This window comes from Xenopus laevis, chromosome 9_10L (genome assembly GCF_017654675.1).
Source record: "Xenopus laevis strain J_2021 chromosome 9_10L, Xenopus_laevis_v10.1, whole genome shotgun sequence".
NCBI lineage: Eukaryota > Metazoa > Chordata > Amphibia > Anura > Pipidae > Xenopus > Xenopus laevis.
The window spans coordinates 71033053-71060133 of record NC_054387.1 but is presented as its reverse complement, the minus strand read 5'-3'; the positions used below and the strand labels follow the sequence as shown (position 1 = coordinate 71060133).

Sequence of the window (27081 nt, the reverse complement as noted above, 5' to 3'; positions counted from 1 at the left end):
CATCCCAATATTTGGTTTATAATAACAGATAATAATGTGGGAGTAGTGTAAGAATCACTGGCTGTGAATACCCTGGAAATCTATTTTTTGACCTCTCATTGTCCAATGGAATGCAATAAAATTTCCGGTTCATACCTAAAGTGTACTTTTGTTTTCTCAAAATAGTCTTGTGTAAAATAGTCCCACGGGTAGGCCTGGCCTTCCCTGTTTCCTGCAGCCTTGAAACTTATTTCTGGCTTTAACCAGGTTATTAAGAAGCCATTGGGGTTCCTTACAATAAGGGAAAATCTGAGACAAAGAACATTATGTCCAGTTCTGAGATGGGATCTGGCATTTAATTTAGTAGCCAGAAACAATGATTTGCAAATGCCATTCTTTAAATGCTGAGATTGAATACTTGGACTGTTTCGATTGATCATGTAGGGGAAATAGCTATGAACCCATTTAATGCCAGGAATTCCTAATTCCCAATTATGTCTTCTTATTACTAGTAATACCATTTGGACACAATGTATTCTTTGGCATGGTTCGTATGAAATACAACATAGGAATAAAGTCATTTACTTTCAAGCCTGGTAAGATTTGAATTGCCCGTTTGATAAGATGACATTTTACAAATAAGTTTAAGATCTATATAACACATTTTTTAGGTATTTTAAATTTTTGAAGGCACCCCTGGAACAGGTGAGTATAAAAATAAAAACCCTTTAAAGAAATAGGATTTGCAAAATAAAAAATGTTTCTAATATAGTTAGTTAGCCAAAAATGTAATCTATAAAGACTGGAGTGAGCGGATGTCTAACAACAGAACAGAATACAACTTTGCTTTTCAGCCCTATAACTCTGAGTTAAGGTGGCCATACACGGATAGATCCGCTCGTTTGGCGATGTCGCCAAACGAGCGGATCTCCCTCCGATATGCCCACCTTGAGGTGGGCAATATCGGGCTGATCCGATCGTGGGCCCTAGGGCCCAACGATCGGATCCTAGCGTTCGCCAAACGGACGGTCGGATCGCGGGATCGCATCAACTAACAGATGCGGCCGCGATCCGACGGGATTTTTAATCCCATCCGATCGAGATCTGGCCGACTTTCGGCCAGATCTCGATCGGGGAAGCCCGTCGGGGGCCCCCATACACGGGCCAATAAGCTGCCGACACGGTCTGTCGGCAGCTTTTATCGGCCCGTGTATGGCCACCTTTAGTCAGCGACTTGAAGGGGGGCCACATGGGACATAACTGTTCAGTGAGTTTGCAATTGATCCTCAGCATTCAGCTCAGATTCAAAAGCAACAGAAATGACCCATGTGGCCCCCTCAAGTCTCTGATTGGTTACTGACTGGTAACCAATGAGTGGATGGCAAGAGAGCTGAAAAGCAGGAAGTAGTGTTCTGGCAATTATGTTACACATCCAGTCACTCCAGCCTCTATACTAGGATTGCCACCTTCTGTGTGGTGGAATTCTGGGGAGGGGGCGGACCATGAAGTATTGGGGATGGGGCCGTAACATCACTACATCAGGGGCGGGGCTATGATGTGGCAATCAGTCAATCCTAGGAAATCCTGCCCAGTTTTCATAATTTGGAAAACTGGGCAGGCAGTTTTGACCCGGGCAGCCCTTCAAAAAACCAGGCTGTCCAGGTCAAAACTGGACAGGTAGCAACCCTACTTTATACATTAAATTTTTGGCTAACTAACTATATTAGAAACATTTTTTATTTTGCACTATTTAGCCAGTTTTTATTTTTATACTGAGCAATTACTTTAAAGCTCACATATGTATTAATTTATAATCTTATCTTTGTATTTGTGTAATGTAAACTAATGAAATGCATTTTATTTCCCTCATACATTATTTTCCCTAGTTTTATGTTGGAGAGCTCACTTATTTTGCTTTTCAGATTTGCCTGATATGCCATTGTTTCCATACTCACTGGGCACAGCCTTCCTAATTCTTGCATGTAGCCTCCCAATCATATGGAGGGAGGTTGCTGTGTGTAAGCCCCTTACTTACACAAAGCACCTAAGTCTTTCTTCAGCAAAACATAAAGTCCATAAAAAGCACGATTTTGCAACACTTTGGGTCAGATTTATCAAAAATGTGAGTTTAGAGCTTAATAAATAAGAGCTTAATAAATTCATTCCTATGGGATTTCTAGAACTGAAGTTATCAAATAGTGAGTTCTAACTTTCACCCGTTGATAAATACAATTCTAAAAATCCCATAGGATGGAAAAGAACATGGGTGAGTTTTCATTTATTAAGTTCTAAACACATTTCACATTTTGATAAATCTGCACCTACGTCAGAGCTCATGATACCTGAAGATTGAAACTCTAGCCCAGCTCCCACATAGCAGTGTGTTCCACCAAAATATTACTGGACCACAACTAACACAATACTAATGAGGATCATACTCACCAGCTCTACATAATTCATCCGGTATTTAACATATTGGGATCACTGTCCAGTTTTTACACTGTAATATTACGTTAGTTACCCTTCAAAAGGTCAGTGGGGTTTAAATGGAAGGTGTATATATCCTTCAAGGTAACAATTCAGTTTGATGGGCTAGTGAGATAAGTAAACAGTGCAGCACTCATGGCTGGGAGTACATAGGGTCTGAATAGCATGGCTTCAAACTAATAAAAACCCAATATGAGTGTAATGATTAATGAATGAAACTGATTAATATGGCTTCAAAATAAACTATTACCCTTCTTCCTGTTTGAAGTTATCCAGGTTTATTTTTCTGAAATACATTAATGAACTAATGAATGTTGAGGTGATAGACACTATCTGTCGCCCGGGCACTCATTTGTTTCTATCTATTAAAGTTAAAAATAACATTGAACTGAGAGATAATTAAGTAAATGATTCCCAGACTCAGCTGACTGCACTTTTACCCTGTATAATCACTATGTTTAACTGTATGATAGGACTATACTGTAAAAATGAGTCCAGATACAGGAAGTCCCTCTGACATGAGAAAGGAAGTGCTTCTAATAAAAATATACTTTGTATAAAAACTCACCCCTTACATCTTATTACAAATACAGTAGAACTCTGCTTTTTTGTATCTAAAATTAAATTTTCCTGGAACTATTATTCATGGTCCAGCGCAGGTAAGCACCATTTGTTTTTACCCATATTTTAAAGGGATACTGTCATGGGAAAACATTATATTTTAAAAAACACATCAGTTAATAGTGCTGCTCCAGCAGATTCTTTTTTTAAAAAAAAGCTAACAGATTTGTTTATATTCAATTTTGAAATCTGACATGGGGCTAGACATATTGTCAGTTTCCCAGCTGCCCCCAGTCATGTGACTTGTGCTCTGATAAACTTCAGTCACTCTTTACTGCTGTACTGCAAATTAGAGTGATATCACCCCTCTCCCCCAGCAGCCTAACAAAAGAACAATGCAAATAATTATAAAACTATCAAAAATAAATAACGAAAACCAATGGAAAAGTTGTTTACAATTGGCCATTCTATTACATACTAAAAGTTCACTTAAAGGTCCAAGCAACCAGATCAATAAATGAATGAATATTTCTCCAAGTCATTTATTTGCACCACCTCCTACCTCATTTAGTTGCCTGAGCACCTCAGTGAAGGTTGTGAGTTGTATAAACGGAACATTTTCCAGTTATTTCACTCTTTTGCACTAATTTGCAGTGATGTAGTGTAAGGGTTCAGCGGCCCATACTTTAACTATACTGTCTATACATGAACTAGGAAATGGCCAAGGCTGCCAGCCCTTCCCCGTGCAATTAATAATTTTCCCTTCTAACTAAATGTAAGATAAGTAGATAACGTTATATAACTTGCAGCACATCAGGGGAATATCAGACAGTACGACAGACACAGCCAGAAGCAGCTACACGTGAACGTGACGACAGTATCCCTCCGCCCACTACTGTTCTCAAGCAGCCGATTCGACCCGGCATACTGCGCTGCAGGACTGTCCCACTTAGCTCAATAAAGGAGGGGTCGATGAAGCCCACCCTGTCAGCTTTTAAAGGTAAGCGCCAATATATGCTTGTCGGTCCGCATATTTATATGTATAACACACAGTGGTACTGTTGTTTTATACATCTCCTGGTTTTACGTAGGCCTATGTGTCCTTCACCTGCCTTCTTGCTTCCCTCCACCCCCCAAACCGAAGTGTGGAGACCCCAACCAATAGAAATTAAACAGGGCGACTTCCACGCGGATTTGGTGCAAAGTAAGGAAAGGAAAGTAATTACTCATTTATAGGCTGTAGTAGCAATATGTCTGCACACTGTCCCTGTTTTATTAAAAGGGGAGGGGGTTTATTGGCAGCTATATGCCCAAAATTCCTTACTGTGATAAGTTTAGTGATATTTCTTGGTTCATCCTAAACCCACAAGTATATACAGAGCTGTGCAATCAGGGGCTCAAATTCTAGTGTAATTCAGTAGTTGTGGAAAGTAGTTGTTTACGCCATATTTAATTTCTAGACTGCCTTTTACTTTACGAATATCTGCCTGACCTTTTCCAGCTGTAACATGCAGTACATGTGTAAATCTGGGGTAAAGATCACAATACATTGCTTTTCTCTGTAGCCCCACGGACTAAAGGAACAGTACCACCAAAAAAGTTCAAGTATTTTAAAGTAATGAAAATATAATGTACAATTGTGCTGCCCTGGCAAAATTGTCATGTTTGCTTCAGAAACTCTACTATAGTTTATATAAACAAGCTGCTGTGTAGCTGAAAAAGGAGAGAAGACACAGGATACACAGCAGATAACAGATACACTCTGTAGTATACAATGGGATTCTTTATCTACTCTGTATCCTGTGCTTAAATGGCTGCCCCCATGTCTACACAGCAGCTTGTTTATATAAACTATAACAGTACAGTAAATTGTCATTCCTTTAAAACACTTTAATGCTGTTACTGTTGCTTTAATGACTTCTCTGACCAGCTCTGAGGACTTTGTAATGGATTCTTCCTGCTGGATTAGGAAATGGTGAGGCACAGTGCAAAGTCAGGAGTAAGGCAACATCATAGCTTTATTCATCCCAGGGGCGATCCTGGCCCCTCCGCTGCCTGAGGCAGCAGCAGTTGCTGCTGCCCCCCCCCTCTCCTGGAAATTCGCTCTTAAAGTACCAGGAGCAGCATTTTTGCTGCCCCTGGTACCTAGTGTGGCGCTGCCGCCTGAGGCGACAGAGAATCCCTGATTCATCCTAGATTTATTCCATGCCGTGTTGCTGAATATTTCCCTGTGTAGTTCCCTGCCAGGGGCACAAACACACACACCAAAGGCCCTTGCACTAGGTAGATAGTGTGCTATGCATCTATGATAAGCTTTGATGTAATGTAACAAGCGTTCAGTTCTTTATACATTTGCTTCTGTGTGTGCTGAATGATCTTTCATTTTACCTCATGATACAGTTCAAAATAAGGCCTGCTTCAACACTTGATTTAGTTTCCCCTTTAAAAGGGGATTCAAGAAAAAAACGTTAAAAGACTGTAAAACAATATGTTTTAAGGCACGGGTCCCCAACCTTTTTCACTTGTGAGCAACATTCAGAAGTAAAAGGAGTTCGGGAGCAACACAGCCATGAAAAATGTTCCTGGGGTGCAAATAAGGGCTGTGATTGGCTATTGGTAGCCCCTATGTGGAACGCCAGCCTACATGAAGCTCTGTTTGGCAGTAAATCTGGTTTTAATACAACCAAAACTTGCCTCCAAGCCTGGAGTTCAAAAATATGGGGCGCAATATGTTGCTCACGAGCTACTGGTTGGGGATCACTGTTTTAAGGTATCATTATTTGCTTATTTTTACTATAGGAAGTCAAAGTTGCTTCTTTGGCTCGTCCTTATTATGCATGCATACATTATTAACCAATTGGTTTTGGAAACAACAGGGTTTATCAGCTTGCAGCTTATTTATTGCTGTTATTTGCATTGCAGAGACACAGGCTTCCCTTTTTCGCTTTATTAGTTTCCATGTTTCTTCTTTTTCCATTACCTGTGTTTGTAGAATTACAACCCAACAATGCAGCAGTGGCAGTCAGTCTTCTTAAAGGGGTTGTAAACCCTGCTGCACTGCACTGTTCAACCAAATTTAACTCAGTTGTTGCTGGACTACAAATCCCAGACTAGAGAGGTACATTTCCTGAAGAAAATGTGAGTGGTGCTTGCCGTGGCAAAACTCAGGCCCCCCATATATGTTGGGTGTCTTGCCCAGTCGCCCCTGGTGCCTAGAGAGTACACAAAGTCGGTAGAATCCGGATTAAACCGGTGAAATTTAAAGCCAACCAAATTTTACCATTGAAATCAATCCAAACAAACTGGCTATTTTTGGCTCCGCCCACTTTTAAAAATTTGCAACCCAGTAACCAAATGGACCAAGTTTGAGCACTCTTACATTAACAGTGTAAGAATGACAGGAATTTAAATATTCCCATTGAATAGCGTTAGGTAAAATTTGATTGGCTGTCTTAAGCTCCGCCCATTTTTCTGAATTTTAACCCCAGTTACCTAGTCATGGTCAGTGCCAAGTTTGGGGCCTCCGGTTTTAAAACTGTGAGAACGGCGGTAATCAAAAATTTTACATTGAAGTCAATAGGAGAAAACGGATTGGCTGTTTATGGCTCCACCCACTTTTCCTAAATTTTGACCGCAGTCACCCAGTGAGTAATTGAGCCAAGTTTGGTACACCTAGCATTTAAACCGTGATAATAGCAGCAGTTTATCATTTTTCATTAAGGTCAAAGGCTGAAATCTGATTGGCTGTTGCCCCGCCCCTTTTTTTCCTAATTGTGAACCACAGTCACTCAGTGACTAACATACCAAAGTTTGGGAATGCTGTCATTTAATGTGTAAAAATGGCAGCATTTCTATTTTTTTCTATTGAAAATCAATGAATGAAATTTGATTGGTTGTTGGTGGCTCCGCCCACTTTTTCTAAACTTGAAGTGGAAACCCCCAGCGACCACATTTGTGATATTCAAGGTCCCTGACATCAATACTGAGAGAATGGCAGCCTTCTTAATTTTTCCCATTAAAACCAATCAAAGAAATCTGATTGGTTGATTTTGGCTCCACCCACTTTTCTTAATTTTAATCCCAGTCCCCCAGTGACCAACTGTGCCAACTTTGAGGAGGCTGCCATTAACCGTCTAAGAGCGGCAGCAGTTTAAAATTTTCCTATTTAATTGAATGGCTGAAATTTGATTGGCTGTTGTAGACTCCGCCCACTTTTTGTAAATTTTGGCTGCAGTCACCCAGTGACCCACGGTGCCAAGTTTGGGAGCTCTGGCTTTATTACTGTGAGAATTACAGCTGTTTACATTTTCTCATTGAAGTCAATAGGGAAAATCTGATTGGTTGTTTGCGGCTCCGCTCACTTTTTTGGGTCCCCAAAATAGGACAGAAAAGTCACAACACCCCATTCCCGAATAAGCTGAATGGTTTGACACCTCATTCATGGGTCTGCGACAAACTAATTATTCGATAAATTCCCCATTATAAGTCAATGGGGCAAATTTGGGGACCTCTCCTGCCCCGGGGGTAAAACTTATACCCTCGTGTGGGGTATCATCTGACACAGGTCGCAAACCTCTTCAAATGTGGTAAATTTAACGTTTCTACAAGATTCCCTCTCTGCGCTAGAATCCGTCAAAAGTTGGCCTCAATGTTAATCGATGGGACTTTTCGGGGTGGTTAATTGCCCCCGCAAGGGGCAATTAACCACCCACCCCTTAGAAAAGTCATACCACCCCATTCCCGATTAAGCCGCACGATTTGACACCTCATTCATGGGTCTAGGACAAACGGTGCGGGACTAGTTACGCGCCAAACTTTCATACGGAAGAAGAATAAAAATAAGTTTGCAAGATAACAGTAGTGATGCTTTGCTTCGCAAGCACCACTAAATATGTGACGTTTATTGAAGGTTGAAGCACATTGGGATTGGGAGCTGTAGTCCAGCAACATCAGGGTCTTATTCTTAAATCAATATTGCACAATAAAACTTTTCCAAAGCTTTTCCCCAAATCTCTACTGTCAGCGACTGCTTTTAAATGCAAGAAACCCTACAATGAGAATCCCATCCGACTTTCTGTTCTGCAACTGGAGTTTATTCCTGCAATTGGAGCTGGACAAGTTTGTCTTTTCTTATGATTGACTACAGTTTAATATAATGAAAACACAACAAAATTATCTCTATATGTAAGATAACAACAAGATGCCTGACATAGTGCTAGGAATCAACATTCTTATTTCTTATCTGTCAGTTTATTTTTGAATTACTTGTATTAGATATTTGTCAGTTCATTTGCATTTATAGTGACGTTTTTTGGTCAGTAGAATTCTTATTGGTAAATTTTCTTGCATCGATAATTGTTTTTTTTTTACACTTTTATAGAAAACTAGGGGGCACTGTGGGATGGTTATGGTTGTATTTACAACCCCTTTAAAGTAAGTGAGAGTCTGCACAGCCTGGATCAATTTCTCCAGTCCCTGACAAATGCCAACAAAGATACGCCATGTAAAAATATAACCTATATAGACCTAGGGCCTAGAATAGCCTCAAGAATCAAGTCCTAGGGAGACGGTGTTGATATCCAATATCTTTGGTATTTTCTATCACCAGTTATTTCGTCTCTGGCAGCACCTGTAGCCACTATTGAACAACCAAACTGACAGCCTAAAGGGAAAGTACCATCATGCTGGAACCATAGATTGTAAAATTACTTTTCTTTCTTTGATCTATACTGTACCCAAATGTTTATTGCTAACCTGCAGCACAAAAAGCTTTACCAAAGTCATTTAAAGAGCAACAGTTTGATCTTTTAGCATCTGGAAACTCTGATGCTGAGAAATGCTGGCAACTATTATATCAAATTGTAATAGTTTAGAGAAATGGTGACATGAGGTTTTTTTTAAAGGTTAAGTAAACCTTTAAAATAAGTGAATGTAAAATTCACGAGGGTGCTATTCTAAGCACTTTTGCAATGTACATTCATTATTTATTTATTTTGTATTCCAAGATATTAAAGGATACATGTACCTGCTGGTCATTGTATGACCATTCTGACCACCAAGTAGTCAAGGAAGTTGTCAGGAGAAAGAAAGAGGCTGCTCTGATGGAAAAATATTAGAAACCTTTCTCAAATCTTTCTTAAGCAAATCTTTCTTATGTAATTGTCAGCACACCTTATTAACATGATTGATTTTATATAATAATTATACAGATTTTACAACCTGTATGATATTGCATGATCTTCTACTTGTAGGTTAAATGATATGGCGAGATTCATTTGTGAGCTGAAAGATCACACGGACGACGTGAATTGCTGTAGCTTCTCTGATTCATACGTGGCCACATGCTCTTTGGATAAGACTATCCGGGTTTATTCCCTGAAGGACTTTAAAGAACTGCCTTTCTCCCCACTGAAAGGACATACTTATGCTGTTCATTGGTGCTGCTTTGCTCCTGATAAACCCATTTTAGCCTCTTGCTCAACTGATGGCAAGACCATCCTATGGAGTATGCACAATGGGCAGATGCTGGCAGTGTTGGAGCAACCTAGTGGCAGCCCGGTCAGAGTTTGCAGATATTCATCAATTTCCAACTACTTGGCAACCGGGGGCTCAGATGGTTCGATAGTGTTATGGAACGTTCAACAAATGAAATTCCACAGGTCAGTAATGAGGCCATTAGTAGGGTGCAGTAGCGGCATTGTGTTTATTTTTATTCTAAAGAACAATTGCAACCCTCTTTTCTTTGGGTTTGCAAGACTTTATCTTATAATATTGTCCATAACATAAGTTCATATTTGTACAGGTGGAGCAGCAAGTGTTCTGAGCACTGCATTGGTGTATATGCTTTAAATTGTTCAGCATTCTCCATTACATCAGCCTGGGCTGTTTCTTTCCATTAGAATCTTCTTCCTTTCCTTGTAGCAGCACCATTTGCTTGTACCGGTTTTTGAGTTTCTTACCCACTGCAGTGCCCTCCCTGAGTATAGATCTACAGATACTAATACAGGCCCCCATATGTAAAACCAGAAATCAAATCCAGGCTATCATAACTCACAGCTAATTACAGAGTGAACGTGTAATGCAATGGTTAAAGGAGAAGGAAAGGTTTTATCAGAAAGGTCTATATAAATACATCAGTAAACCCTTAAAGTAATGCTGCTCTGAGTCCTCTGTCAAAAGAAACACAGGGTTTCTTTCCTTCTATTGTGTACACATGGACTTCTTTATCAGACTTCCTGTTTTTAGCATAAATCTCAAGGGCTAGGGCTTGCACATGCTCAGTTTGCTTCTCTCTCCCTTTTCCCCCTCCCTCCTCCCCTCCCTGCTGTATTCTGAGCCCAGAACTATGACTGAGTTGGGAGAGACTCAGGTAGGAAGTGATGTCACACCAAGCTAATATGGCAGCTGCTATTCTAAACACACAAAGACTTTCTTGAGCTGTTCACTCAGGTATGGTAAAGCATTCTACATAATAAATATAGTGTTTCAGCTTGCACGATTGTGGCTAATCTATTGGCAATAAACTGCTTCGGTAGCTTTCCTTCTCCTTTAACCTATCCCTGTATGGACATATCTTGGCAGTGGGGGCATATTGGTCAGATAACTCATATATAACTAGTACCCTGGATTTAAGACCACTTTGTGCCATTCACTGGAAATACATCTGCTCTCTATTCTCACAAACTGAGAAGATGACATAAGGCACAAGTTACATGAAGTCATGTAAAAAAAAAAACTGTGGGCCAAGGTGATCTGTAACAATGCAAAAAGTAGTTTTGGGCTTATTCATTTGAATGGACAGTGAGCTCAATAATCTTCTCAAGCTTGATATGTTATAAATCCACATTCTGTAACTGCATATAAATCAGAACCACTGCTGAGCTCTATGTTCTCTGCTGTGGCCTCTGCTGTATCCTATGTTACACCCTTATAGGCAACTCAGTATCCTAATCTAGTGTAGTGTAAAGTCTGCACAGACAGGGGAAAGTACCTGAAACATGTACAAGACAGAGACTGAAGGTCCACATTTTCCTGTAGGTTTGTAGTGTGTTGGCCAATGACCTATACACTACATTGTGACATCAGCTTCTAGCTTCACAATAGATGTCTGTTTAAACACACCTCAACCCTAAACTTCTTATTTGTAAATGGTCTTTATATTACAGGACCCCAAGAGTTCGACATCCCCTGATAGGGTTGCCACCTCACCCCTTTAAAACTGAACACATATGGAATCCACAGCCTGCATGGCTAGTTAGCAATTCATTTAGATACACGGTGCATGGCTGCACATACATCAGTTCAGTCTGCAGCATGCATCTAAATGAAATAAAAGCTATACCACCAATAATATTTGGTGATTGATTGTGGGCCTCATCTGGACTCTGTTTGGTATATCAGTGTGAGTTTGTAGGCTTCTAGTGTGTGAGGTGAGTGAGTAAGTGCTGAGGGGGCTACAACATTTAACCTTACTCTCTTGAGGCTGTAGGACTATTGACAGCAGCAGGGAATGCATCTATTTGCAGTGCATGAAAAAGCTTTAAGGGCCCTTACACACGGGCATTTGGAGCTGCGTTCCGGTTTCATGCGTAAAGCCACGGTTGAGCGCAGGAATAAATGCACGCCATTATTGGGGCTGTACTCACACAGATGCATGTAAGCGCCGAATGCAGGTTGAGATGCAGCATGTTGCAGTTTACCTGCATTCGGCGCTTACATGCGTCTGTGTGAGTACAGCCCCCTTGACAGTAATGGCGTGCGTTTACGCCTGCGCTCCCCTGTGGCTGAATGCATGAAACCGGAACACAGCTTAAAACGCCCGTGTGTAAGGGCCCTTAATGCAGCCCCATGGTTATTGCTGCTTTCTGGTCTAATCAAGGCAGCTGTGACTGGTTAATTAGAGAGATAACAAACCATCTTCTGGCAGCTCGGGTGTGCCTGTAGTTCCCCTTACTAATTATTGAAGGGCCAATTGCTCCCCTGTGATAAATCCCTCAGAGACTGGACTTTCACAGGCAGCTGGAGCCAGAGTTGCCATAGAGTCAGGCCTTGTATTCTGTAAATATCTCCCATTCCAGCTCTCCTTACCAGGCAACCAATAATTACAGATATCTTCACTGAAATCCTGCCAGCTATCCTACAAAGGGTGGTTACTGTGCTGTTTTACATTGTAATTAAACATAGGTGCAGCATATATATATATATATATATATATAGTGAGAGAAGTGCTGGGCAGGTAGTTGATGGTGTGTATATTTCACCAATAATGAAACGGTATATGCATTAGCTCCAAGGAAAAGTTGTATTGTAGCAGCTAAATGCTACATTTAGTTTGCTGGCTTGGGAAAGCTGGATAAGGGATCCCTGGAGCGAATGGAGGGAGAGTAGGGTGGGCCCTCCATTCTGTGTTCTATATGCTGACCAGAGTTTTGCAGCTCATCAGCCAGGTAGTTGCTTAATTAGCATGCAGGTGTGCAGGAGGGGCTGATCCCTGCTAATAGAGGCTTTCAGTGAGAGAGTCTGTCTGGCTGTGCCTGGGGGAAGCAGGAGCTTCAAACACATGAGAACTTTTGTGAGTTTTTCAACAAAACTGTATTTTCTTTGGAAGGGCTGGGCTCTAGGCCTTCCCCTTTATAGAGAGGGTTGATTCTCTGTATTAGATAGCGCCAAGATGGCCTAGGTTTTTGTTATTTTCTGTTTGTGTTTTTTCCTTCTGAATAAAACTGACTGCGAGTCAGTTGTACCCTATTTTCGGGAACTGTGTTGCTTTGTGGGTGTCTGAGCAAAAGTGAGACCGGTCTGCCCCAGGAGACCAACATCCTGCTACCTGAAATCCCTAATATATATATATATATATATATATATATATATATATATATATATATATATATATATATATATATATATATATATATATATATATATATATATATATATATATATATATATATATATATATATATATATATATATATATATATATACCAAGTTATTAACACATTTTTGTGTGCAGCTCTTTATCTTTACATTTCTGCTTCTGTAGGTCTGCCACAGTGAAGGACGGCTCAATAGTGGCGTGTGCATTCTCTCCCCATGGAAATCTCCTCATTACTGGCTCATCATGCGGTGACTTAACAGCCTGGGATGAGAGCCTGAAATGTTTATACAATGAAAAGGGACACGACTTGGGAGTAACCTGCTGTGACTTCTCTTCACAAACACTAACTGGTCAGTAGCTCTGTTCTCTCTAAGGGAAAATACATGCTTATTTAGAATCTGACATCATCCCAACTTCTTTTCCTCATCCCAACTTCTTTTCCTTACACAGCTCTTTGTTTGTATGTATGCATTTATCTCTGCCTGTTTGTCTTTAGATGGTGATGCTGGTGTTCTAGTTACAAATGTGTAGATTAAATCCCATGCATAAAAAAGTGAACCATGTGTAACCTATATTCAACTTAATTAAGCTCCACAAGATCAATCCACAGTGTTTCACATGTGATTAGAACCAGACAAATATTGAAACTATAAACTATAAGGGCTCTTACTGACGAGCGTTTTTACCTGCACTCCCCTGCGTTCCGTTTTTCTGCATTCAGCCGCAGGGGAGTGCAGGAATGGACGCATTACATTTTTTCCAATGGGGCTGTACTCAAACAGGCGCGTGTAGGCGCCGAACGCAGGTTGAGACGCAACATGCTGCATTTTTCCTGCGTTCGGCGTCTACACGCGCCTGTGTGAGTACAGTGGTGTAATATCATGAGACTGTTTCAAAAAATAGAGACCTAAATAATCCATTTATATAAGTAGGTAAACAGCCACTTGATGCTGTACGTTAACCAATTCTGTAAGTTCCAGAAGTACACTTGTATGTTAAAGGACCAGTAACATAAATTAGTTTTTTTTAAAAAAATTTGTTAGTATAGAAGGAAGGACAAATGAAACTTTTAAATCACTAAGTCTTAATTAAGAAATAACTTACTGAAATTCTGCTTCAGTAAAGGATTGTTGTTGTGTCGCCTTTTCTGAAGAGGAGTGCAAGCGAAGATTCAGTAAGCTTATTTCTTAATAAAGACTTAGTGATTTAAAAGTTTAATATGTCTTTGTGTTTTTGTTTTTTTTTCGTTCTATACTAACAAATTTTAAAAAAATTATGTTACTGATCCTTTAAAGCGGATGTTCACCTTTCAATGAACTTTTAGTATGATGCAGAGAGTGATATTCTGACACAATTTGCAATTGGTTTTCGTTTCACATTATTAGTTGTTTTTGAGTTATTTTGCTTTTTATTCAGCAACTTTACAGTTTTAATTTTCAGCAGTCTTGTTGCTACGGTCTAAATTACCCTAGCAATCTTGCATTGATTTGACTAAAGCTGGCCATAGATGTAAAGATTTTTAAAAGATCCTATCGTTATCGTGAGACCATTTCAGACGATATTGTCAGCAAAACTGAAGAGTAGCTGCCTGCTTGGCCCTGCAAACATAGATAGATTGCACTGGGACCAATAAAGATTTTTAAACCTGGCCGATCAATTTTCTGACTGATGTCGGCCGAAAAATCGTAAGATGTACGTAAGATTGTTCGAATCCCACTAACCGCACGATAATTGGTCGGACGTTCATCAAAGAAGAATTGCTGTGTCTATGGGGACCTTAAGGGAGGATCCTGAATAGAAAAATTAGTAATTAAAAGTAGCAATAGCAATAAATATGTAGCCTTACAGAGCATTTGTTTTTTAGATGGGGTCAGTGACCCTAATTTGAAAGCTGGAAAGAGTCAGAAGAAAAAGGCAAATAATTAAAAAAAACTATAATAAAAAAATCAAAGGATAAGTAAACCTTTAATTAAGTGAATGTAAAATTAATGAGGTGGCTATTCTAAGCACTTTTGCAATGTACATTCATTATTTATTTTTTATTCCAAGATATTAAGGGATACATGTACTGTTAATATGAATGAATTGTGTTACAACAGAGCCACCTGCTGGTCATTTTCCCACCAGTCTGACCACCAAGAAGTCAAGGAAGAAAGAAAGAGGCTGCTCTGATGTTCTTCTGCTTTGGAAACATTTGAGAAAGGTTTCTATTTTTTTCCTAAGCAGAAGAACATCAGAGCAGCCTCTTTCGTTCCTCCTTGACTTGTTGGTGGTCAGACTGGTGGGAAAATGACCAGCAGGTGGCTCTGTTGTGACAAAATTCATTCATACTAACAGTCCATGTATACCTTAATATCTTGGAATAAATAATGAATGTACATTGCAAAAGTGCTTAGAACAGCCCCTCGTCAATTTTACATTCATTTATTTTTAAGGTTTACTTCTCTTTTAAGGCCAATTGGAAAGTTGCTTAGAACTGCCCATTCTATAATATACTGAAAGTTAACTTAAAAGTGAACGACCCCTTTAAGTGTCCTCCAGCTAATCCATGAGGCAAAGGTATGAATTTTTGTAGTGCATGCTATGAATAGTGAGAAACTGAAAATCAAGTAATGTTCAGCCTTAAATGTAATTGAAGGCTTGCGGCAAATATAAGCATGTGCTGTTAATATGCAAACAATACTTGGCTTTCTCCTACTCCACCTCACAGATCCACCTCAGTCACATCTCCAACAACCCCAATAGGCAGGACTTGTATCTCTAGATATTTGTACACAGCACCTTGCTGAAAGCCTGTATCATTTAGACTTATATGTTATATGTAGAGATTACCTTAGTGCAGTATTGTCCAAATTGTTAACATTGTTCATAATGTACTTCTAATTTCCACAAGTCGGGCTATAAGGATGGAGAGCCCATATAAATATTATAATCTCTAGAGAAACAGCAGAGAAATAACATCCACTACTGGCTCCAACCCTATACACTGCTATGCATGATGTTACTCCCCCTTGTGCCAAACGTAACCCTTTGGACTTCTGCACCAGGCAGTAATAGCTGTAGTGCTTTTTGGACCTTTATTGGGTTTTATAATGTGCAGTAATCGCATGGTACAGGAGAAATTAACCACCTATGTGTGCATAGATAAGCCAGGGAAGCAAAATTTAAAAGAAAACTATAAATACAAAATGGAAATACTGGTTTAGTGGTCCCCAAAATGAAATGAGTAGCCCCTTGCCAAGATGCTAAGGAAAGAACAGCTATTGGATCTGTGTGAATGTATGAAGTGAGTTGCTGTGCCAGGCATGATGCCACCTCCTTATTAATAAAGGCGGGTTAGCTTCTTGTGAGACTCATTCTCAGGGTGTAAATGGACTAGTTCACATGGTTATACAAGTTACAGTGGGTGCCACTATTTGACAGCCATTGTCATCAAGTTGATTCCGTTTGCCTTTTGCAAACCTAACAGCCTTCCCCTCACACTTAATTTGTGTCTTTCTTGGTATACAATTAACTTATCTTTCCTGCCTATTCCTTTTCAGAAGCAAAGCAATGTAGGCCCTTTTAATAAAATATTTAAAATAATTTAAAACCCTCCATTTGATGTCTCTGTTGAATTGTGCAGGTGATAGATCCCTCTGAATTGCAGCCCATAAGGACTCTGTACCAAAATGAAGGTAATAATGCTCTTTGCTTTTCCCTGGTCAAATACAGAACATGGCATTGAATACTACCAAATGGCATCTTGTGGGCAAGACAATGAAATCCGAGTTTGGCTGATCTCATTCAGTGATGCACGAGGTATGTATAATGGGCAACACTAGCACTTAAAGTGAGATGTGATAACAGGTACTGGTATAATCTGATTAAGGGAGGTTCAACATGGATCTCATCTCCCAGGCTTTCTTTGTATGCTTCAGCCAGAATTTATTATCCAGAATACTTGGGACTTAAAAGAGTGGTTCACCTTTAAGTTACCTTTTGGTATGTTATAGAATGACCAATTTAATTCAACTTTTCAATTAATCTTCAGTATTTATTTATTTTTTTATAGTTTTTGAATTATTTATCTTCTTCTGTCTCTTTCCAGCTTTCAAATGGGGGTCACTGAACCAATCTAAAACTCTAATGCTCTGTAAGGCTACGTTTTTATTGCTAGTTTTTATTACTCACTTTTCTATTCAGGCCATCCTTCTATTCATATTGAAGTCAGTGCAGGGCACTTTGGACCCTAGCAACCGGATTGCTGAAATTACAAACTGGACAGCTCTGAACAAAAAAGTAACTCAAAAACCACAAATAATAAAAAAAAAAAAAGAAAACCAATTGTCTCACAATATCACTTCCTATATCATACTAAAAGTTAACTCAAAGGTAAACAACCCCTTTAAGGGTGTCCAGATATATGGTCTTCCCATACTACTAGGTTAAGCTGGCCATAGATGCATGCAAAGACACTATCTTCATTTTGTACGATTTTTGGGACATGTGGATTGTCCCGACCATTTTCATACCATGACGATCGGTCGTTCAGTCGATGCAGAGTTGTTTTCAAAGTATTACTGTAACCAACTTTTGTATCCTTCATATACATGAGAATAACAAATGTTTGCTCTCCCTAAAGGCTTTGACATGAGATGCCAGCTGACTCTAGGAGGACATTCTTCTCCTGTTCTCTCTTGTTCTTTCTCCAGTGATGGTCAGCTATTGGTTTCTGGGTAAGCAACCTTTTCCATGTGTAACTACTATTGTTATCATTAGGGGGCAGCGTATAACTGAAAATCCTTCCCACTTGTACTTTTGTGCATGTAAGGAAAAGACAATATATATAAATATATATATATATATATATATATTCTTACGAAGGATCAGCACACACTGTTCTGTAGTGAAGTAATAGTGTTTATTCTCATTTTTATCCGACGTTTCGGTCCCACCTGGGGACCTTTTTTTATATATATATATATATATATATATATATATATATATATATATATATATATATATATATATATATATATATATATATATATATATATATATATATATATATATATATATATATATATATATATATATATATATATATATATATATATATATATATATATATATATATATATTTTATTTATAAGCAGGTAATAACATGTTCTAATGCAATGAAAACAACATATATTTGGCTATATTTGGATCTGTGCAAAACTATTTATATTAATAGAGCCCATTCCTCTAGAGGAGGGTGGGGGTGAATGTCACAAGATCCCATTGAAATTGCCAAATTACTGTCTGTCATGTTTTCCCCAATGATTTATAATATTATGGGTAAATAAAACTGAGACACTTACAGTGAAACTCATAGGGACAGACATTTCCTAACAGCCTTGAAAATAACATTTTCGTAACATGTGTCAGGATAACCACAAACCAGAACTATTTGACCACATTATGGAAACCCCACCCCTAGGCCTATGTTTGCTTCTTGTAGACATGAGTGGGACATATTGTGTAGGCTGTGCCACGATTTGGCAATGGGACTTTCCATATAAAATGGAGCAGCTCTGTATAACTGCTCACTGCAGTTTATGTGCCAACTTCTTCTGGGAAGGGAAATTTAAAGGGGCGCTACTGTACTGTTCAACCACACTTCTTCAGGACTACAAAGCCCGGTACCCTATTATCATTTATTATATAATTATTAAAATATATAATATTTATATCATTATCATCAGGCATGCTGGGAGCTGTAGTTCAGTAGTATTCTTAATGCAACAGTGCTCAATAAAACTTTCCCCCTGCTCTACAGGGCCCACGGCTGCATTAAAATGCAAAATAATCCTCCAGTGAAAATTTCATCTGATCAGTGTTAATCTGGCTCCATGTTCTTTGTTCCTGCAACTGGAGTTGGAAGCTTTAAGTACAGTTTCCCAGCACTGAACAAGTCTGTCCTTGACCCCCATGCCTGATTCCAGTGTAATATAATGAAGCCAAAAATTACATAATAATCACCTTATGCCTGACATAGTGCTGGTGATTTGCATTTTCAATGGTGTAATTATGTTTTTAGTCAGTAGAATCTCATCAATGAGTTGTTTTCCATGTATAATCAATTACTATAGAGAAACCGGGGGCATACGGGGTAGTAACATGGGACTAGCACTGCAAGAATAACCAACACAAACACCCAATAGGCTGCTTTGGGTTACACGTTGCAGGAACCCTTTTTGCAAAAGTGCTCAGCCATTACCAGTCAGCAGTTAGCTTTTACTGGTGTGATGTGTGGCCCTTACACACGGGCGTTTTTATCTGCGCTCCCCCGGCATTGCACATTCTTACGTTCAGCCGCAGGGGAGCGCAGGAGTAGACGCAGTCAATTATTGTGAAGGGGGCTGTACTTACACACACATGTAAGCACCAAACGCAGGTTGGGACGCAGCAGGTTGCATTTCACCTGCGTCCGGCACATACATGCGTCTGTGTAAGTAGAGCCCCCTTAACAATAATTGACAGTGTCTACTCCTGCGCTCCCCTGCGGCTGAACGGAAGAAAGCCCAAACACAGATAATTTAGTCTTATCCTGCACATAGCTTCAATTAAGTATTTATCAACATTATTTATTTTAATACTTAAAGGATAAACAAACCCTTGATTAAAAAAAAACCCCTACCCTACATATACCCCCTCTCAGCCTAGCTGTTTCCCTCGACAAAAATGCCCCTAACTCTTAACTTACCTCTCCATGCAGATTCTGTCCAGCGCAGTTCACGCGCGCCATCTTGAGCCGCTTCAGTAATCTTCGGAATTGGGCTTTGTCAATTTTCGTGAGTTTCATTGCATGTGCAGTTGTCGAAAAACAGAAAATTGCTCCAACTGCGCCGCATTATTCCAAAGATTACCGAAGAGAAGCAGATGGCTGCCGAGAACTCCGCTGGACAGGATCTGCACGGAGGGCTAGGTAAAGAGTATTTGCCCAGGGTAGCAGCTAGGCTGGGGGGGGAGGAGGGAGGGGGATCTATGTAGGGTAGGAGGGGGGGGAAGGGTTTATTTTTTATTAAGGGTTTGTTTCTCCTTTAAGTAACATGTCATGTTTAATCTTGTTTTTCTTTTCCAAGGTCTGTGGATAAGTCTGTAATAATTTACACAGTTGTAAGTATCTTTAATTTCATCCTTTTTTCCCAACATTCACCTCCCATATCTCTCTCATACCTATATTCCATTCCCTTGCAGCTAATGCAAGCATTAGAAACTGCCATATGTGTGCCAATTTTCGGTATGTGTATCCAGGGTGATCATATCTATATAACTGATTACTATCTACCATGGATACCGCTCAAGTCATTCATTGAACATGTTGGGATATTTTAATTTGCCGATGAACCATATAACTGGCAAATGAGACAAAGCTCCACCCACAGTTCCTATCAATTGGACTGGCACCAACAAATGGAACATAGAAAAGCAAATCAGACCGCACTTACTTTTCTGCCCAAATTTGATAATTGGGTGCAAGTCTAGTAGCCTATTCACAATGGCTGCTCCAAGGTATACAAATTTCATCAAGTAGACAGCACTCCCTTTTCAATAAAATCGTCTTTATTCTTATTTGGACAGCAACATCATGCATGATGTTGCTGTCCAAATAAGAATAAAGACGGTTTGATTGAAAAGGGAGTGCTGTCTACTTGATGAAATTGGTATACCAACAAATGGAACAGCAGCTGTTCTAGGTTTGCCACCTCACCCCTTTAAAACTGAACACATATGGAATACACAGCCTGCATGGCTAATTAGCAATTCATTTAGATGCATGCTGCAGACTGAACTGATTTATGTGCAGCCATGCATCTAAATGAATTGCTAATTAGCCATGCAGTCTGTGTATTCCATATGTGTTCAGTTTTAAAGGGGTGAGGTGGTAAGCCGTACTGTGTATGGCCCCTTCATATGGTATCAGCCTGTCCACCCTAGATGTCACTTAGTTGGATATGGATCACATAGTCTCTTTGCCTTGCCCGTTGCTTATTTCTTTTATCAAACAATAGATGGAATATAGCATAAGAACATGTATGAATAATCCTTCAATATAATAGGTTATTACAGCTGACTAAACATCAACTATGTTCCACAGGAATGCAAATTTTTTTGTTTTTTGGCTTTTCTTTCCAGAAAACTGGGTGCATTCTTCATATCCTCACTCATCACACAAGGTTAGTTTTTCTTTATAATCTGTCTTCTGACAATGAAAACTACAACTTCGAATATTCTACTGCAGTGCTGTCCAACTGGTGGCCTGTGTGGCCCTCCATTAAAGTCTGGCTGCTTTGATTGCTTACCTTGTGTAAGATTCAACTGGTATCAGAACTGGACCCCTGGACTCAACTGACCCCTGCATTGTTCACACTTGTAATCCCATGTGCAGATTCAGGCATTGGAGTTCACGGGCGCCATCTTCAGCCGCTTCTGTAATCTTCAGAATGAGACCAGCGCTTTGGTAATTTTCTTGAGTTTCAGTGCATGCACAATTGTTGCGATTCAGAAAACTGCTCCTACTGCGCATGCACCGATATGCGGGCGTCATTCCGAAGATTACCGAAGAGAAGAAGATGGCGCCTGTGAACTCCACTGGACAGAATTTTTTTTAAAAAGGGGGCGTGGTTGACATGGTCTTCCATTATCAGTCCTCCACCACGTAGGCCCGAAAATGCTGGGCCTCAGTACCAGAAATGTTGGACAGCAATGTTTTACTATATCGGTCAATATACATTCAGTAAGGTTTCTGGTACCAGACTCCAAACACATAAGTTCTTAATACTGGGACTGATCACAGCTGGAGATTTAGTATTCTGTCCAGTGATCTCTCCAGCCTGCATTGTGTCCTAAATGCTCACTGCTTTCCCTGATGTACACAATACAATGGCATTCTCTGTAGCAGGACAAGGGTTAAACAAAGCTGGATGAAGCCGTCCTGGTGCTGAGCTCATACTTTCCATGTAACAGTCATCCATGTGAGATCAAAGATCAGAGACAGTGTTATATGCAGTGCAGTGTCAGGGGAACAATAATTGCCAATAATAGAGTCCTATTTCCTGCTTAATATATACAAATAGTGATTTTTTTATGCATCTTTTTATGTAGATATGTCACTTCATGTGCCTTAGCACCCAAGCACCCACTACTCGCTACAGGATCAATGGATAAAACCGCGACTATCTGGAAATTAGGGCATTCGGAGGACATACCAGGTGATGGGTAACATCAATGTGACTTTATGGGGTGGTTCACCGTTACACTTTTAGTATGTTTATAGAATGGCTAGTTCTAAGTAACTTTGCAATTGGCCTTCATTTTTTCTTTTTTATAATTTTGGAATTATTTACCTTCTTCTGACTCTTTCCAGCTTTCAAATGTGGGTCACTGACCCCAACTAAAAAAACAAAGGCTGTAAGGCTACACATATATTGTTATTACTACTTTTTATTACTCCTCTTTCTATTCAGGCCTCTCCTATTCATATTCCAGTCTCCTATTCAAATCAATGCATGGTTGCTAGGGTAATATGGACCCTAGCAAACAGAATGCTGAAATTGCAAACTGGAGAGCTGCTGAATAAAAAGCGAAATAACTCAAAACCCACAAATTATAAAAAATTAAAACCTATTTTAAATTCACAGAATATCACTCTCTGCATCATACTAAGAGTTAATCCAAAGGTGAACAACCCCTTTAATGAACCCTGCACATTTCTATAATCCACGGCCCCTTTAACCCTTACCAGTGGGTGTGTCTTTATTTCAGATTTCACAGCGGAGAGCAGAATGCAGATGGACGTGGAGACTTGGTCAGAGGAGAAGGTTGCCACTTGGCTTTCTCAGGAAGGTCTGAATGAGGTGGAACATATATTTAAAGCTAATAATATTGATGGCAAAGAATTACTGCATCTCACCAAGGACAACCTGCTAAATGACCTCAAGATTGGTAAGCACTGATTGGATTACATGGCATGTTATATTAGCCCCTGCAGTGGTACTAAACAAACTGTCATTTCCTCCCCATTCCTTGTGTACTGTGTGATAGGAAGTAAGAAAATGTGGTGCAAGGGGGTGAGCATGGAGTTAATGCACTGTACTTCCAAACTGTGGGAAAAAATAAATAAAATGCCCCCAGCCTGTGTCTGCCTCTTATAATTCCACTGTGTGGGTATTAATAAACAATGAATAGTGCAGGGCACTCAATGGCAGCCATATTGTAACATAATAAAGTAAAAAACAACATAATAAATAAGTAAAAATCTGCTGCTGGAGATACTCCATTCAACCAATGTAAATTGTAGAAACACAGTCCCATAGGACAAGGATTCAGTGGGTCAGTGACTAGGGTTGCCACCTTTTCTGGAAAAAAATACCGGCCTTCCTATATATTTATCTTTTTTCCCTATTAGTAACATTGGGATCTGCCATAATAAAATACCGGCCAGGTGGCAACCCTATCAGTGACCCAGGCAAAACAGAAGATTATTATTCCCAGCATTCTCAGACAGCCATGTAAATCTACTAACATCCAGACCGCCAGTTATCTATCCTTCCTATTATAACACACAGACCATTGCTGAGTATCTTCTATTCCATCTAGAATCTCTAGGCCTGCGCAACAAATTAGTAAGAAGAATCCAAGATCTGAAAGGCAGTGCAAAAGCAGAGTTGTCTAATATCCCTAACGAGTTTCTTTGCCCCATAACATGGGAACTAATGACGGATCCAGTTATTGCATCAGGTAAGATACAGGAGGTGGGGGGATAATACATATCATTTTGCCTAGAACACCTTTCTCTTTACTCTGAACACTGTTTGACTGCTTTGTTCCCTCAAGGGCAAGGGGTTAGTGACATTCTGCTTTCACTATTGGTACTGGCAGTTGTATTGAAGCACCAGCTACAGAAGTTGACAGTGTAAACCATGGGAATAACAATATTTGTTCATCAGCCACCACTGGTTTGTATAAACTGACAGAATATTTTGGGCCTACTGAACATATACATTTAGGGTAGGACTACACAGACATTTTCAGTGCGATCCAACGCGCTGAGACAAATCGCATGTGACGGAAATGAAGTTGCAGCGTTGATCCGATGCGCCACGGCTGTGGGATGTAGACGCAGCGTTTGCATCCGACAGTCGTGTCTCGTTGGATCAACGCTGCAACTTCATCCGACATTTCTATCTCTTACCTTATTTCCGTCGTATGCATTTTGTCGCAGTGCGCCAGATCGCACCGAAAATGTCAGTGTCGTCCTACCCTTGGTGGTGTGGAGTTGTCATTTTACCACTAGAGGCCACTGCATCACTTAAACACTTCAAATTAGATTTAATTGGTCTAATGAGCACAAATCGCAAGGCCCACTCATTTGAATAAGGTATTTAAATAAAAGCAGGTAGGAGGCAGGTCAGACATCACAGATGTAACTTGTAAATGAAATGCAATACAAATGATGTCATGTAAATACAGAAGGGAGGCAGCAAGAGGTGGGGATATTCAGCTCTTGGCTGCTGTGCTTATGCTCATATACACCAGCTCTACATAATGGGTTCCAGGGTGACTCCAAGCATTTTGTTCCTGTAGCAACTAGCAGCTCTATGTGCAGGGGACAAAATGCTAGAAATCTGCCAAATATTCCCTTGTATGGGAGTCATGTGCAAGTGATTGTCACATGACAATGTTGAGTGCACTGTACAAGGGACAGTCACCTTACCAGCAACTGAGACTGCCAAGTGGCATTATATAATAAAACTGATAGTTTTAAGATTAAGTACAATTTACTAGCAAGTCACGTCTGTGCTTATTTACACATGAAAGCTTGTGGGGATGTTAGTTGGGCACTGGGATTATTCCTCTGACAAAGCAATAGTGTTAGTGCTCCCATTGCAATGTCATTCACTGATCTGCTAACATCTCATTAAAGGGATTATTTATTTCAACATTGGAAACCGTTTCTCTGTCCCCATCTTGGTTCTGTTCCTGGCAGGTCCATTCATTGCTTGCAGAATTATAGAGCTGGGACTAAGATCTGACTGGGCATTGAATTTACAGTGAATGTAATCTGGACTTCACTGGTTAAAAAGCATGTAAAAATATCCTCAAATGGGCTGTTATGGGGCCCCATAGTACTTAGTTAAAGGGCTTAACCCTTGGGGAGGGAGCAGTTATCAACCTAGACTAAGCAGAATGGGGACTCAAACCCAGACCCCAGCCACTCCATCTGCAAGCTTTCCCCCCTTCGTAAATAGGAGCTTTATGTTTCTTTGCCAAGGAGCCCCTGACTAGACCATCAACCTCTCTATGGTTGATGGTCAGATAACTTGATCTAAACCAACCATGCCAGATACAACCAGGCCTTCCTGAGAAGTGAGTGAGATAGTCAGTACATCCTATTAACATTCTTTTATGTCTCCCCCCCACCCATTCTGTTGTATAATACAGATGGTTACTCCTATGAAAGGAAGGCAATTGAAGACTGGATCAGTAGAAAGAAGAGGACAAGCCCCATGACCAACCTCCCGCTTGAAAACCTTTTACTAACGCCCAACAGAACTTTAAAAATGGCCCTGAACCGCTGGCTGGAGAGACAAAATCACCGTGAGGCAAAGCAAATGACCTTACACAGGTAACACTGGTGGCCTCATCTCTCTGGGTACAAGGGGTATGTCTGTGTGATAACCCAACAGTGCACTTGAACACAGACTTAAGTCTTGATTCACTCTACTCCAACCAAATGACCAGAGTCTCCTCAATGGAAGAAGCTCTGCAGAACACATTTGATTGGGCAAGATATGAAAGGAACATGTGCAATATGAAGGACACTAGTCATTGTGTTGTTATTTAAATGTGGCCCTGAGAACAGAAACAGATGCCTGTTTCCAGAATCCAGTTTATTTTATGTGCTTAATGCTCAACCAAAGAGCTTCTGCTGAGCCACAACTCCCATCATTACCAATTACTTGTCAGTGGGCACAGTCAGTGGGCACAGGGAGTTGTATATCGGTGCATTCTGGGGAGACATGGGTTAAAGATTTCTGTTCTTTGCTTGGTGAATGATTAGGTGCTGCAGATTCCACTGTAATGGGACCTTGTTGTATGTTGCTATGGACGGATCTGGCTAATGTGCACAGTTACTATTTTCCCTTTAATTTGAGCACCTCCATGATTGATAGTGGCAGCCAACAGATTTATTGTAAGCAAGAGGGCCCTCCATACTGGTGCACTTAAACTAGGAGGATGCACAGTTACTAGTACCAGGGTGCTATGCCCAATATTCTTATACAGTGGCTTGTGCAGAAAGGGGCTTCATTTAAGTGGCACAGAGCTGGGGATACTGTATATGGGAATCAGTACAAAAGTCCTACATATTGAGCTACACATGCACTTCCTCTCAGCGCTCTGAAGAACGTGCAGCGTGTAGTTCAGCTCTAGGGCTTCAATTTTCCTTTAATAATCATATATTTGTTATCCAGCCCTATATTTTGTAACCCCCCCATCATTGCTGCACAAACCTGTGACCTGTATAAATAATGAAACCAGATTTGCCTTTCAGTTCATTTAGGTTTGGGGAGTCACGGTGTGATTTTTCTGCCCTTACAGCTCATTGTAGGTAAGAAAGTGTTTGTCCCTGAGATTTCCAATAGATATAAAGCTATAACAATGTGTGATCCAATGCCACGGATTTCCCAGGTGGAAATGCCATTGTAATCATGTTTTGTCCCTTTCATTTCCAGTCCCTTGGACAGTATAACCATTAGCTGCTTAACCATACACATTACAATTAATAGTATCATAATAATAATAATAAGTGTTTGTACCTGGAAACGCTGTGTAATGTTCAATAAACTAGACAACTGTTGAGAAGAAAGTGATTAAATAAATAATTCATTTGATACAATAATAAAGGTTACAGTTGTGCTTTAATAGTGCATTAGCCATAACACATGTGGCTTGGACCCCAGCCTCCTATACATACACAGTTCTGTTGTGTTTTAAGGGCCCTTAAATTAATAAACCTTAATTCACTCTAAACAGCCCCAGAATAACATACCTTTTTCCCTTAGTTTATTTTATTTTGTTTCTCTGATACAAGCAGCTCTTTAGGCTACTTCCTTGTCTAGCGTTAAGCTTCACTCCCCTGTGCTCTC

General features: G+C 40.0%; 1 protein-coding gene across 1 annotated transcript; it reads left to right on the top strand.

The window, feature by feature from the left end:
• The first annotated feature begins 3901 nt into the window (after nucleotides 1–3901).
• Nucleotides 3902–27057, top strand: wdsub1.L (WD repeat, sterile alpha motif and U-box domain containing 1 L homeolog). The gene is made up of 11 exons (XM_041577583.1): nucleotides 3902–4027; nucleotides 9279–9686; nucleotides 13070–13254; nucleotides 16619–16705; nucleotides 17529–17622; nucleotides 20014–20047; nucleotides 21068–21108; nucleotides 22037–22143; nucleotides 22697–22876; nucleotides 23531–23671; nucleotides 25376–27057. The coding sequence occupies exons 2-11, from the start codon at nucleotides 9289–9291 to the stop codon at nucleotides 25561–25563; spliced, it is 1455 nt and encodes a 484-aa protein (XP_041433517.1). The 5' UTR covers nucleotides 3902–4027; nucleotides 9279–9288; the 3' UTR covers nucleotides 25564–27057.
• The last annotated feature ends 24 nt before the right edge of the window (nucleotides 27058–27081 follow it).